Source organism: Gorilla gorilla, chromosome 19 (genome assembly GCF_029281585.2).
Source record: "Gorilla gorilla gorilla isolate KB3781 chromosome 19, NHGRI_mGorGor1-v2.1_pri, whole genome shotgun sequence".
In the NCBI taxonomy this organism is placed as follows: domain Eukaryota; kingdom Metazoa; phylum Chordata; class Mammalia; order Primates; family Hominidae; genus Gorilla; species Gorilla gorilla.
The window spans coordinates 97,537,841-97,551,686 of record NC_073243.2 but is presented as its reverse complement, the minus strand read 5'-3'; the positions used below and the strand labels follow the sequence as shown (position 1 = coordinate 97,551,686).

Sequence of the window (13,846 nt, the reverse complement as noted above, 5' to 3'; positions counted from 1 at the left end):
TCTCTCAAAAAAAAAAAGAAAAAGAAAAAATGTAAACCTAAATCTAAAATTAGAAGGCCACACTGGAAATAGTTCTAATATTTTCTCCTTTCTTTCCAGCTTTTTTTTAGGAGAGTTAGAGAAGTGCCTTGAAGATCCAGAAAAACTAGGATCCCTTTTTGTTAAACACGTAAGCACAATAGCATTGCTTATATCCTGTTCTGATGGTGTCATCCTTAGTCACTGGTTTGTCAGATTAAAGGAGAACTCACTTATACTTTACGTAAGTGCGTATGTTTAAGATAAAATCAAACTGCATGGTGTTAATGAGTTGGAATTAAAATCCCTTCTTCAACATGAGTTACCTGCTTTCCTAGTCACCTGGCTGAAGCTGGCTATTTGGCTAGCAACAGTACAGGTTGGTGAGAGAAGACCAGGCCTGAACAGTATCTGGGGTGTCTGTGAACAGGCAGGTATTGTTGAGTGGAGATGTAACTGTAGCTGCAGTGGGTTTAACATAACAGCCGAATAGTGTGTATATCGAAAATAAGCGTATTAACATTAAAGTTTTTTGTTTTTTTGGGAAAAATCATGATATATTTTTAGAAGTTAGTGACAGGAGTTTTTGCATTTTTGCCAGTCTCTTTAATGTCTTGCTAAGTAAAAGACAGCTGGATTTTTATATCTGCTTCTGCATCCAACTCATTGCTGTGTTTTTTGGTTCAAGTATCCAAACAAATCCATCTTCACACACATATAGTTAGAAAAGGATGAGTATTTTAATAGCCTTTTCAGATAATTACATAGTTTTCTTAGACACTATACCAAAAACTTGACAGCTGATCATTTCTTAAAGGTTAGTTGCAATACGGAATCTGAAAACCTACCCATGAACTTCTCCCTTGCTGTGACATTAAATGCATTGAACTATTGGGCTTCGAGGCTCCTGCAGCCATGCGTGGTCCTGTGACATCAGGCATCAGTCCACTGGAAGATACCAGGTCACAGACTTAGGCAGATCTTCCTGAGGTTGACACATTTCATTACACAGTATCCAAAAATCCAGTTTTTGAACTTGACCACCCATCTCTTTGAAGTCTTTAAGCGTTGTGAAGTTCAGAGTGGCAGGTATATATTTCCAAAATTTTAATTTTTTGCTTGAAAGCTGTAATTTTCACTAACAAACACTGCCAGTTGTTTGCCTTGAAATGACAGGCTTATTTTGTTCATGTTCAAGAAAATGTCTAGCAGATACCCAAGAGTAAATAATTATAGTTTGTGTCAATCATTCTTCCAAGTAAAAATGGTGGTCCATAAAAAAAAGTGGTTAGTTCCACTCACAACTCAGTTACGTAAGTGCTTTTTCTTGAGACATTTATCAAGTGCAATTAAAGTGTTATGTGGACATCATCTTGTCACAAGAATGTTAAAAAGGTATATACTCCCTGGTTGAGTTTTAATAAAAAGAATAATGTTTACTCATCCAGGACATTCTTAAGTGAAACCAGTTTTGTTTTGTTTTTTACTATAAATTTGTGGCAGTGAAGAGTTTTTGCCAAGGTGCCAGCAATTTCACCCACCATTGGTTTTGCACATCAGCACAGATGTCAGCACAACGAAAAGGACAACTGACGTCTTAGTGGTATTTAGAAAATAGTTCTGACCAAATGGAGCCACTGAAAGGACTCAGGGGGCCCTGGGGGTCTGCACACTATACTTTGAGGATCACTGATTTATGGAAAGGCTTATTGTCTACATTTTTTTTCTTCTGCCTTTAGAATTTGAGATTAAAGAGCTTCTTCTTCTCTGCTAAAACCAACCAGGCTTACTAGGACTGTTGGCAGGGTTTGGAGTGATGGCAGTAATTCTTTGTTTAATATTAAGAAGGGTGTTTCGGCCAGGTGCAGTGGCTCATGCCTGTAATCCCAACACTTTGGGCGGCCAAGGCAGGAGGGTTGCTGAGGCTAGTTTTGAGACCAGGCTGGATGAAAAAGCGGGACTCCATCCCTACAAAAAAAAAAAAAAAAAAAAAAAATTAAAAATTAGCCGGGCATGGTGACGCACAACTGTAATCCTAGCTACTCAGAGGCTGAGGTGGGAGGATCGCTTGAGCCCAGGAGTTTAAGGCTTCCGTGAGCCATGATCACACCACTGCCCTCCTGCCTGGGCAACAGAGTGAGACCTTATCTCTTTAAAAAACAAACAAAAAAAATGTTCTTTTGCTACCTATGGTATTTGTTGGTATTTGGTACTGTAAAGTGAAGGGTTTGGTGTGTATGGGGAGTGATGGGGGAAGGACTGGTTTTGGAGCCACACCGTAGAATGCTGACCTACATCCTGAATCTGGAATTTACTCCCGAGAGCCTTAGCTATGCAGCTTGGTTTTAAGATGATTCCCTTTATGAATGTGCTGAAATGTGCGGGTACTCTTGTATTCTAATCGAATTTCCCATTGTTATAACCCAACTGTTTGCCTTTTTTATTCCTAGGAGAGAAGGTTGCACATGTACATAGTTTATTGTCAAAATAAACCAAAGTCTGAGCACATTGTCTCAGAATACATTGATACCTTTTTTGAGGTAAGACCTAAGATACAAACAAAGTATTTCTGAATCTTTTGTTCCAACTTATTTCTAAAAATGAAAGTATCATTGGTTTCCCAGGAGACTAATTTCCAAAGAAAATTAGCCTGAGTGATAAGACTTCTGAACCTTTCTTTCTTTCCTGTAAATCAGAGAAATGAGTATGAATTTAGTCTGTGGTCATACCCCTGGCATTCAGAAGACTGCAGTCATTGTTAAAAATAAAAGTTTTTATAAGTGTTACACTTAAGTCTCATTACAAAGTCAGAATAATTATGATCTAAACTTGTAGCCTAAAAATAATATATATATTTATATTAATAAAAGAATGCAATTGAAAAAATGGCTTTAAACAAGCATAAAAGACTGCTTTGAAAAACAACTCAGGTGAAAGTGTAAAACTTGGAAATTCTGTGAACTGGCAAAGCTCTAGTTAGTCTAGTGTTTTTTTTCCTCGTTACTTTTACTGCCAATGTTGTAGTCTTTCTGACAATTAAAAGACTAAAAAATTGCCCTTTAATGAACAGCCCATACGATCTTTTCTCTCTCTTAAAACTGTAGGACTTAAAGCAGCGTCTTGGCCACAGGTTACAGCTCACAGATCTGTTGATCAAACCAGTGCAGAGAATCATGAAGTATCAGCTGTTACTGAAGGTGAGGAGGTGGCGGGACAAACTCTGGTGTCAGGAGTGAGTTTGCTGAGAAAATAAGACTCAGTTGGGGAAAGAAGGATTTGGTAGGACAGGGGAATCATCTGTGTAACAAGTATATTATTTCTGATAAGTTAATCCTTAAAAATTTAAGAAAACACTTCAAACAATTTTCTCAATTTTTTATTTACATCGAGTTCAGAATGAAAATATCAGTAAAAGTGAATTTTTTTCCCCCCACCACAGACCTTGGAATGCTAATGATTTTTCTTCTGCTCTATCAACTTTCATTATTTTCTAATCTTCTTGGAACCTTGGATAAAAGTAAATTTGGAATCCTTTTGTATTCCTCTCTGTTGGCTTAACACTAGCCCTTGATTGAGTTAAATTCTTAAGCATAACCGAGGGCAGAGTCACGTGTTTTTCCGTGATAAAAGAGACTTCAAGTGTATTGATATTCCTTCATGTACAACGCCTAGGACCTGGATATAGAGAGGGACAAAGAACTTGTCTTGGATTAAACAGGAACAGTTGGATAGATCTGGTCTGACTCTGTGTACTGCAGCTTGAAATCTACATAGGAATGCCTTTTTGTTGTGTTACTGAGAGAATAATATGATAAAGTAGAACTAAAGCACCAGACAGGTGTGGTGGTACACACCTGTAGCCCTGGCTACTTGGGAGGGTGAGGCAGGAGGATAGCTTGAGGCCAGGAGTTGGAGGCTGCAGTGAGCTATGATTGCTCCTTTGAATAGCCACTACACTCCAGCCTGGACAACATAGTGAGAGCTTGTCTATTTAAAAAAAAAAATTTCTTTCAGAACTAAAGTGCTGAACCCCAATGTCTGGCCAGTGTGAGTGGCCAAAAAGGTTAGCTTGTGTGCAGTGTCTCATTCCTGTAGTCCCAGCTACTCAGGAGGCCAAAGCAAGAGGATCACTTGAGGCCAGGAGTTCAAGACCAGCTTGAGTAACATAGTGAGACCCTGTCTCTTAAAAAAATAAAAATAAAAGGTCGGCTGCTGTTGTCTTTATCACCATTATCATGTCGTCTCCATTTCCCTTGCAGGACTTCCTCAAGTATTCCAAAAAGGCCAGCCTGGATACATCAGAATTAGAGGTACATGCATCAGCGGCTGTGCGCACCCAAATCCCCACCAGCCTCTTTTCCTAATCCCCAAGTGTCTCCTAACAGTGGTCTGGCCCTGGGAGGGGGTCAGAGCAGTGGGTGACAGAGTCTCTCCAGTGCATCTCCATGAGGCCCGGCACACTAGAGGGTGGGGAGGAAGAACAGAACTTCTTCAGGTCAGAGGGTGAGCACGTCAGATTTTTCCTAGAGGAACTTGAGCTTTCACTCTTCTCTCTCCCCTCTCCCCTCCCACAGAGAGCTGTGGAAGTCATGTGCATAGTACCCAGGCGGTGCAACGACATGATGAACGTGGGGCGGCTGCAAGGATTCGACGTAATGCGGCTCTTGTTTTTTAAGAGAGCTCCTCTGCCTTCATCTCTTTCTTTTGTCTTGGATTATTTCTCTCCACATGGAGAAAGCTGATCCTTTTCACTTGGTTTTCTGGCTTCTCTCACTTTACCTCAATCTGATTGATATTTTATTTCCTTTTTTTTTTTTTTTTTTGGTGCGTTTGGTTTGCTTTTTTGGGACTTGCCTGTGCCCAAAGCCCAGTGTCTCATGGCAGAAACAAGCAGGACCGGGCTTTGTCTCTTGGGCCCAGTACTGTAAGAGCTGAGTTTCCTTTCCTCAGCACTTAAGACCATGGTTAGCTATGGATGTAGTAGGACCTCGGAGGTCCCCACTCTCTCATCTCTGGGACTTGATACTTCCTCATTAGTTTAAGATATGTTTGCATGAGTTGCTAGACTATTCATATTACATATTACCTATTACATATCCTCAAGATGAATTCAGAACCAGAATCTTCTTTTAAAAATTTGACTACGGAGTTAAGGAGGCAGGAGAAGTTTTTATTTTCTTGCCTACTGTTTTGCTAGAGAATTAGCATTGAAAGTTCTAGTGCTATGGTTCTCTCTGACGCACACACAGAGGCCGTTGGAGGGCTTCTGAAAACTCCTGTGCATGCCTGATGAGTTCCTGCTGGCGACCCAGGGACCACACTTTGAGAACCACTGTTCTAGTATAAACCAGACATTTAAAATTCCACTTTTAATCTGTGACTGTAATTGAGGCGCCAGAGGTCTATACAAATATTGGCAAGAATTTTATTTAGATAATTATTCTGTTTAGAGCCAAGAACAGTAAAAGAAAAAAAAATTAAACTCCATAAATTAATAAAAGAAAAATACATTATTCTATAGGAGGAAATCTAAAGAAAACAGCTTCAGATAACTTAGAAGGCAATGTTTTCTTCTCCCCTTCCTTTTCCCCCTTTATTTCTTGTTTTAGGGGAAAATCGTTGCCCAGGGTAAACTGCTCTTGCAGGACACATTCTTGGTCACAGACCAAGATGCAGGACTTCTGCCTCGCTGCAGAGAGAGGCGCATCTTCCTCTTTGAGCAGATCGTCATATTCAGCGAGCCACTTGATAAAAAGAAGGGCTTCTCCATGCCGGGATTCCTGTTTAAGAACAGTATCAAGGTAATGTGTGTCTCTGTGTGATTTCTCTGTGCCAGCGCATGTACCCGTCACACTGATACACTGTTTCCTTTTAATGATGACATACCCTGATGCTTGGTTTAAGTATTTGAGAATTTTCTAGTATATTTCAGAGCCTTGAATTCACCCCATTTCTCTTTTTACTGTCTGTGTTCTTGAGTGGCTGATGTCTTGTACACACCTCTGTGTGACCACAGCCATTCATTCTTACCATGATGAGAACTGGTCATGGGTAGTGTTTATGCACCCCCTTCTCTAGGACCATGGAAAACTGGTTTAAATTTGATAGCACGGATTTGGGGGATTGCTCTGTGATCAGAGAAAAAGTTCACTCGGTGTCTTCTTCTCTTCCTCCACTCACCAAGGAGGTACTGAGCACTCAGCAACAGGCGTGAGGGCTCCAGGAATGGCCCAGCTGGATGCCCTCCCTGCCCTGATGTAGCTTATCCTCTAATAGGAAAGGAAGACAGAGGGACAAAGAAAATAATTGCAAATGGCCCTCAAGTCTGTAAAAGGGACAAACCAAGGGTGAGGTAGAGAAGAGCAGAGGGCAGGCCTGAGGTCCCAGCAGATGACTCCTGGGAGATACATGCCCCCGCCAGGGTCCTCCTGGCTCTGCAGCTGTGCAGACCCTGAGGTCAGAAGGGAGATGTACTTCCCTTTGGTAGGGCCTCCTGCCCTACGCCATCAGAGACAGGGAACTCTCAGACCCTGCACACCTGCGGGCCTCACAGCACACAGGCAGAACATTGCGTCCTCCCCCATCCGACTCTCCGCTCAGGCTTTTGTTGGCTGTCCCCAGCAGCCTCCATTTGCCTAAACCCGGGGTGGGTCTGTCCATGGGCACAGATGCCAGGCTGGGGGCCTCTGCCCACCAGCACCTAGGAGGGCTCTGGAGCCAAACAGCTGGAGAAGGAGGCTGCCTCTGCATGAGGCTGGGCTGCGGGCCCTCGCACCTCCCACCACCCGCCTGCCCCTCCAGACTCCGCCTTTTGAGGCCCCTCACCCTGAGGCCATGTCAGGCACAGACCCTCTGGGCTCACCACTACATTTGAGCCTCCCATCCCCTGAACTGTGCGCCCATCCCCTGGATGGCAGCCATCATCTGAACTGTGCACCCATGACCTGAACTGTGCACCCATACGCTGAACTGCACCCATACACTGAGCTGCACCCACCCCTTGGACTGCAGCCATCATCTGAACTACACCCATCCCCTGCACTCATCCATCCCCTGCACTGCACCCATCCTCTGAGAACTGCACCCATCCCCTGCACTGCACCTATCCCCTGCACTGCACCTATCCCCTGAGAACTGCACTCATTCATCCCCTGCACTGCACTCATCCATCCCCTGCACTGCGCTCATCCATCCCCTGCACTGCACCCATCCCCTGAGAACTACACTCATCCATCCCCTGCACTGCACACATCCCCTGAGAACTGCCAACCCATTCTTCTCACAAGTCTTTTGGCAGAAAATCACTCCAGCACTGTAGGAATTTCGTATATATTTTTATAAAATTATTTGACGTATTTTAATCATGATATCACATACACTTTTATAACATAGGTTTTACTGATATTTGAGATTTGTTTAATGGTGTCATTTACTCCCTGGGAGGTAAGTAAGGATAAATACTGAGGCATCATAGAGGGGTTTGGGAAACAGGTAATCCCAGACCCATATTTCTAGTTAATTGTTCAGGCTGTTAGTTCAACAGCCTTGTATTCCCCATGTACCTGAGTTAAGAGGCATTAAAAAGCTTCAGATGTTTTCTGAGGCAGTAAAAATGGCAGTTCAACTGAAAAGTGCTTGTTTCAGGATTGAGTTAGGATGAACTTCACTTTGCACTTGGCCAGTGGGGATCAGTGTGCTTTAATTTTTTGTTGTGGTAAAATACACATAACATAAATGTTCCATCTTTAATTACCTAGCTCCGTGGGATTAAGAACATTCATGTTTTGCAGCCATCACCATCATCTGTCTTCACAACTCTTCATCTTGCAGAGCTAAAGCCCTGTACCCATTAAACAGTAACTCTCCACTTCCCCACCCCCAAGCCCCTGGCAACCTCCACTCTACTTCCTATCCCCACATTTGACTACTCTAAGGACTTCCTGTAAGTGGAATCATAACAATAGTTGTATTTTGAGACTGGCATATTTCACTTAGCATAACGTCTTCAAGGTTCATCCATGTCGTATTGTGTGTCGGAATTTCTTTCCTCATTAAGGCTGAAAAACTGTCCACATAGCCCACATTTTCTTTGTCCATTCATCAGTCAGTGGACACATGGTTTGCTTCCTTTCCACCTGTTAGCTATTATGAATAATGCTTTTTTTTTTTTTTAAGGTGAGTTGCCTTTGCCTGGAGGAAAATGTGGAAAATGATCCCTGTAAATTTGCTCTGACATCGAGGACGGGTGACGTGGTAGAGACCTTCATTTTGCATTCATCTAGTCCAAGTGTCCGGCAAACTTGGATCCATGAAATCAACCAAATTTTAGAAAACCAGCGCAATTTTTTAAATGGTAATGTGTGTTCTGTTACTAGATGTGTGCTTTCTTTCCTCGTGTACTCACTTGTATTTGTCTTCCCTCTCCTATTCATATCCATAGTAATGACAGAACTTAGCACTCACCACTCTTCAGGCACTGCCTAGATATTGCTTTATTTCATCTTCACAACCACCCTGTGTAGCCAGTACTATTATTACTCCCGCTTTACAGATGAGAAAACTGGGGCACTGAGTGGCTGAGTAATTTGCCTCGAGTCCCACAAGTTGTTGAGGGCAGAGTCAGGACGCAGAGTGGCCATCTGGCTCTTGGTCTGTGTCCCTCACAGCTACACTGTCCCACACATAACATGTACGAGGGCCCAGTCCTAGGAAGAGGAGTTTGCGAGAACACGAGATGGCATTGGCCAGAGACATTCACGAGGGCCTTGCACACCCACACCTCCTTTCCCCATTAAAAAAATAAGAGACGGGGGCCAAGCATGGTGGCTCAAGCCTATAATCCCAGCACTTTGGGAGGCCAAGGTGGGCAGATCACCTGAGGTCAGGAGTTTGAGACCAGCCTGACCAACATGGAGAAACCCTGTCTCTACTAAAAATACAAAAAAATTAGCCGGGCGTGGTGGCGCATGCCAGTAATCCCAGCTACTCAGGAGGCTGAGGCAGGAGAATCACTTGAACCCAGGAGGCGGAGATTGTGGTGAGCTGAGATCGCACCATTGCACTACAGCCTGGGCAACAAGAGTGAAACTCTGTCTCAAAAAAAAAGAGACGGTTCAATACTTCCCTGCTTCCGTGACTTGAGGGATTGCAGAGATGCTGCAGAACACAGCGGGCGTGGCCACACTACCCTTCCATTGCCTCTTAATGTATTTGATCTCTTTGCAACTGTTGGCTTCAACACTGGCTTTTAATTTGGTGATCAGCAAAGAACTTTGAGAATTCAGTCCGAAGCTATGTGCCCATGTCATCTGTGTCTTCTGGGTTCTTTGCTTCATGTTCGTATTCATGTTCTGCATCTATGCCTGCTCAAGCTCAATAGGATGTTGTAATGTTCTCTGTCACAAGAAAGCCACCTCTACACCTTGCGGTGACGTTCAAGAGCCAGGAACATAGGCACTCAGTGAAAAATCTCAAGCCTCATGGCATTTTTAGCCAAGTGTTATGTGCTGCCTGGGTGTTAACTCCAAGTTTCCATCCTTCTTGCAAGCTGATAATCATTTACATCTGCAGCTAGGGGTGGGCGCTTGAGGATAGGGAGGCACAGTTCCTCCGGTGCCAAGAGGTTTAATGTGGTGTTCTTATGTGGTGCATTGAGTTCCAATCCATAGCTTGGAATTGAGAATGCTCTAAATTTTCATCATTGTCTTTAAAATAGAATGAACTGCCCCCAGAGTGCACACATGGTCTATGATGTCAGAGTTTACTTGACACCCACTCAGTTGAGTAACTAGTAATACCTATCCCAGAGGATTAAAGGAGATCGCTAATGGGGTGGGAGCTTGGGACCCTTTCACCTGCTTCTTGCACACCCCTTAGTCCTGGAAGAGGCTGTGGCCAGCACAGAGTTTGTAGACTGCCTCTGGCTCCTCAGTGCTTGCTCACACATGCCTGGGGCTGGGGCTGGGGGGCTGCATCTGCTTGTTGTATTTTTCAAAGGCTTTAAAACACTTCAAGAGTTTGTTCATGTTTCCATATATGTTATTTTGGCCTGATTTCTGTGTTTTTCTACAATGAAGATGTAAGAAAACTCAGGCACCCAAGTCAAGAGATGGGACAGCCTCCCGCCCCAGGGGCCTCTAGGAGTCCCTTAGCTTCCCTCGGGGCTGTGTTCAGCCTGCAGAGCAGAGGTGGTCTATGAAACCGCCTCCACGGCAGCCCCAGGGTTTCTTTTTCACCCCAGGACTCTGGTTTAGGAAAGACCTTTGCAGAAGCCAGTTGGTAGCTGGAGGAGTTCTAGTCAAATCCGTTGCCTTGGTCTTCCTGTGGACACTGGCCCTTAGTCCGGGATGTGCTGAGGAATGCGGCCCCTTCCACCCGCTGCACTCAGCCGGCATCCCAATACCTTGGCAAGCAGGGGCCTCTTCTAGCTCTCCTGATGGGTGGGGTTGCTCTGCGCCCCTGCACGGGGTCTGCCCCATGACCCATCCCAGGGTGGGCCCTGTTCCTCCCTCACCCCGCGGCGTGCTCCTTGGCGCCCTGACCCAGTCTCTCCCGCTGTCTTGTCTTACAGCCTTGACATCGCCAATAGAGTACCAGAGGAACCACAGCGGGGGCGGCGGCGGCAGCGGGGGCAGCGGCGGGGGTGGGGGCAGCGGCGGCGGCGGGGCCCCCAGTGGCGGCAGCGGCCACAGTGGCGGCCCCAGCAGCTGCGGCGGCGCCCCCAGCACGAGCAGGAGCCGGCCCTCCCGGATCCCCCAGCCTGTCCGACACCACCCCCCCGTGCTGGTCTCCTCTGCAGCCTCGAGCCAGGCAGAGGCAGACAAGATGTCAGGTACGTCCACCCCCGGGCCCTCCCTGCCTCCCCCTGGCGCGGCCCCCGAGGCCGGCCCCAGCGCGCCCAGCAGGCAGCCCCCCGGCGCGGACGCCGAGGGGTCTGAGCGAGAAGCGGAGCCGATCCCCAAGATGAAGGTGCTGGAGAGCCCCAGGAAATGCGCCGCGAACGCCTCGGGGTCGAGCCCAGACGCCCCCGCCAAGGACGCGCGCGCTAGCCTGGGCACCCTGCCGCTTGGGAAGCCCCGGCCCGGGGCCGCGTCGCCGCTGAACTCGCCGCTCTCCAGCGCGGTCCCTTCTTCTCTCGGCAAGGAGCCCTTCCCCCCCAGCAGCCCCCTGCAGAAGGGGGTCTCCTTCTGGAGCTCCATCCCCGCCTCCCCCGCCAGCCGACCCGGCTCCTTCACCTTCCCGGGGGACAGCGACTCCCTCCAGCGGCAGACACCCCGCCACGCGGCCCCTGGCAAGGATACTGACCGCATGAGCACGTGCTCCTCGGCCAGCGAGCAGTCCGTGCAGTCCACCCAGAGCAACGGGGTAAGCGCGTCGGGGGGCCCGCGCCCTCCCGCCCCCCTGCCTCTGTCCCGCCAGCTCTAAACGCCACCGCGGCTGTTCTCACTAACTCGGCTGCCCAGCGCTCTCCGCCGCCCGTTGCGGCCTCTACCTGGGACCAGGCTAACCCTCCTGCGGGCCGGCCCACGGCGCTACTAACTACTCCTTGCTTTGTTCGTGTCTTCTAATAAGAGCAAGCCGATCATTAACCTTCTCAACGCAGCGTCTTTTGGTTTCTTCCATTTCCAACCAGCAGAATATCTTCTTGGAACTTTCTTTTTTAACCTCTGCCTTCCTCACGCACCTATTTTTTGGAGGGATCCTTTTCCCTGCTCTCTACCTCCTGTTAAATTGAAACCTGTACACTTTAAGCTTTTTGCTCATCGCTTGGTTTTGCTCTTTTATGCCTTAAATTATCTTTGCGGCATTTTTGACTCATCTGCTGGGGAAGACCATTCCCTCAAGAAAACTTCCAACAGCAACTCAAAGCAAACTAAGATGACAAAATGGGGGGAAAGAATCTGTCCACTGGGAACGCTTTACGTCACCGTGTTGCTCTGGAAGACAGAGACTGCTCTGGGCACCTGGCGAGGCGGCTCTGCAGTGCAGGCTGGGGCCGGTCCCTGCGGCCTGCTGGGCTCTGGCCTCGTTTGGCCCGTCACTCATGCTGCCGTCTCAAGCACAAGGGTTGCTGTGGTGGGTTTTCCCTCTTGTTTCCTGCTTCCTCACTGTCCTACCCACCTGTTTCCTACAGGGCAGATGGCCTGGCCCGTAACACTTTCCTGAAGGCATGCGTGAGTGAATAGAACTGTTCTAATGAGTGTATGTTTGAATGCTTTATAAATTTTTAAATACATTTCTCTAAAAGGGTCTGTGTCTCTCTTTATATTAAAAAAAATCTAGCTTTTGCATGTCTTTCTCTTTCCTCTGGACTTATTAATGCCTTAATTGGTTTGACTTGGTCTTATCCTTTCCTACTATTTTTTGTTATGTATTTTGTTAAACTTTAATTGGGGAAGAAATTAACAAATGGGTCTTGATACATTTATTTACAATTGAAGTGGCCGGGTAGGCATCCGCTGTCATGGCCACCGTACTGTGTCCTCCAGAGCAAGGTGGCCTTTCAGTTAGGTTGGACATGCTAGGTAGGCAGGTATGCTAGGCGGGTGAGCATAGATTTGAGTCCAGTGTGGGGTGGTGGGGAGATGCAGTCAACCCAGTGACAGGCTATACCTGTCAGCACTTAGTTGGATACTCAATATCCAGGTGTGGCCTTATAGCTGTGACCCTCACTGAATCTGCCAGTTAGCATCTAGAGCTCATCATAGCCTGGACACATTCCCATTCAGCATGAGAGGAGATTTCAGAGTCTGTGTTTCAAAATTAACACTTCAACTGCTCCAAGACAGGAGCCAATGCCAGTCTTCTCTGGACATTCATGAGAAGACATGAAAAATGGCCACACCCTGGCTCCATCCTGAATTCTGTCTCTGAGGCCAAGGCGCAATCTGCAAGTGGCACGTGTTCCCGCGAGCTTTAGGTTGGGAAAGTTGCTTTTGCTTTCTCTCTTTCTCTTCCTACTTGTTCTCATGTGGCAGGGAACCTGGAAAGGGAACTTGCTGAACAGGATTTCACACAAGTCAAGATGCCTTACAGAAATGCCCTAAAGGCCTAGGAAGACTCCAGAGCTCCAAAATGGGGCTTTAAAAATGCCCTCCAGGCTGGGCGTGGTGGCTCACACCTGTAATCCCAGCGCTTTGGGAGGCCGAGAATGGCAGATCACAAGGTCAGGAGTTCGAGGCCAACATGCTGAAACCCCGTCTCTACTAAAAATAAAATTAGCTGAGCATGGTGGCACGCACCTGTAGTCCCAGCTACTTGGGAGGCTGAGGCAGGAGAATTGCTTGAACCCAGGAGGCAGTGGTTGCAGTGAGCCGAGATCGTGCCATTGCACTCCAGCCTGGATGACAGAGGGAGACTCCGTCTCAAAAAGCCCCCACGTATTTGCACTTCTGTCCCCCTGGAGATCTGCAAAGGCCTCCTTCCTCCTCGATCACTTCTGTCAAGCTGTCTGTGGTCACAGTCAAGCAGCTGTGCCCAGCCCACAGCCCGGCTCCCTCTTCTCCCTTTAGATGAGCAGCTTCTGCAAAGCTCTGCTGACAGCAGGAGTGACATGGATGTGGATCAACCCAAACCATGGCTGCACCAGTCCTTCCTGTGGCTCTGTGGTCTGGCCTTTTGGCCTGCTTTATTGAGCAGCAATAAAAGTGCATGCACACTGGAGTCACTCCAGCCCTGCCTTTCTTGCACAGGCCAGGTGGCCAGTGCCAGCTCACTGACCTTCCACTCTGAGAGACTGATAACCACGCCCACTGGTGGGGTGGTGGTGAGAATTAAGCAGGATAGACTTGAAATGCCTAGTACATAGGAGATGCCCAGAAAATACTAA

The 13,846-nt window shown here is 47.0% G+C and overlaps 1 protein-coding gene across 5 annotated transcripts in view; it reads left to right on the top strand.

Moving 5' to 3' along the window:
• The window catches only part of TRIO (trio Rho guanine nucleotide exchange factor), a 365,950-nt gene that overhangs the window by 332,645 nt on the left and 19,459 nt on the right, over positions 1-13,846 (top strand). For 4 of the 5 annotated variants that reach the window (XM_031003167.3, XM_031003166.3, XM_055367588.2 and 1 more), the window contains 8 exons: positions 100-169; positions 2,469-2,558; positions 3,123-3,215; positions 4,278-4,328; positions 4,593-4,670; positions 5,628-5,819; positions 8,194-8,371; positions 10,589-11,382. In XM_031003167.3, the coding sequence (XP_030859027.2) occupies positions 100-169; positions 2,469-2,558; positions 3,123-3,215; positions 4,278-4,328; positions 4,593-4,670; positions 5,628-5,819; positions 8,194-8,371; positions 10,589-11,382 (1,546 nt within the window). The remainder of the gene's footprint in view (positions 1-99; positions 170-2,468; positions 2,559-3,122; positions 3,216-4,277; positions 4,329-4,592; positions 4,671-5,627; positions 5,820-8,193; positions 8,372-10,588; positions 11,383-13,846) is intronic. The other variant, XM_055367589.2, reaches the window with a different exon arrangement.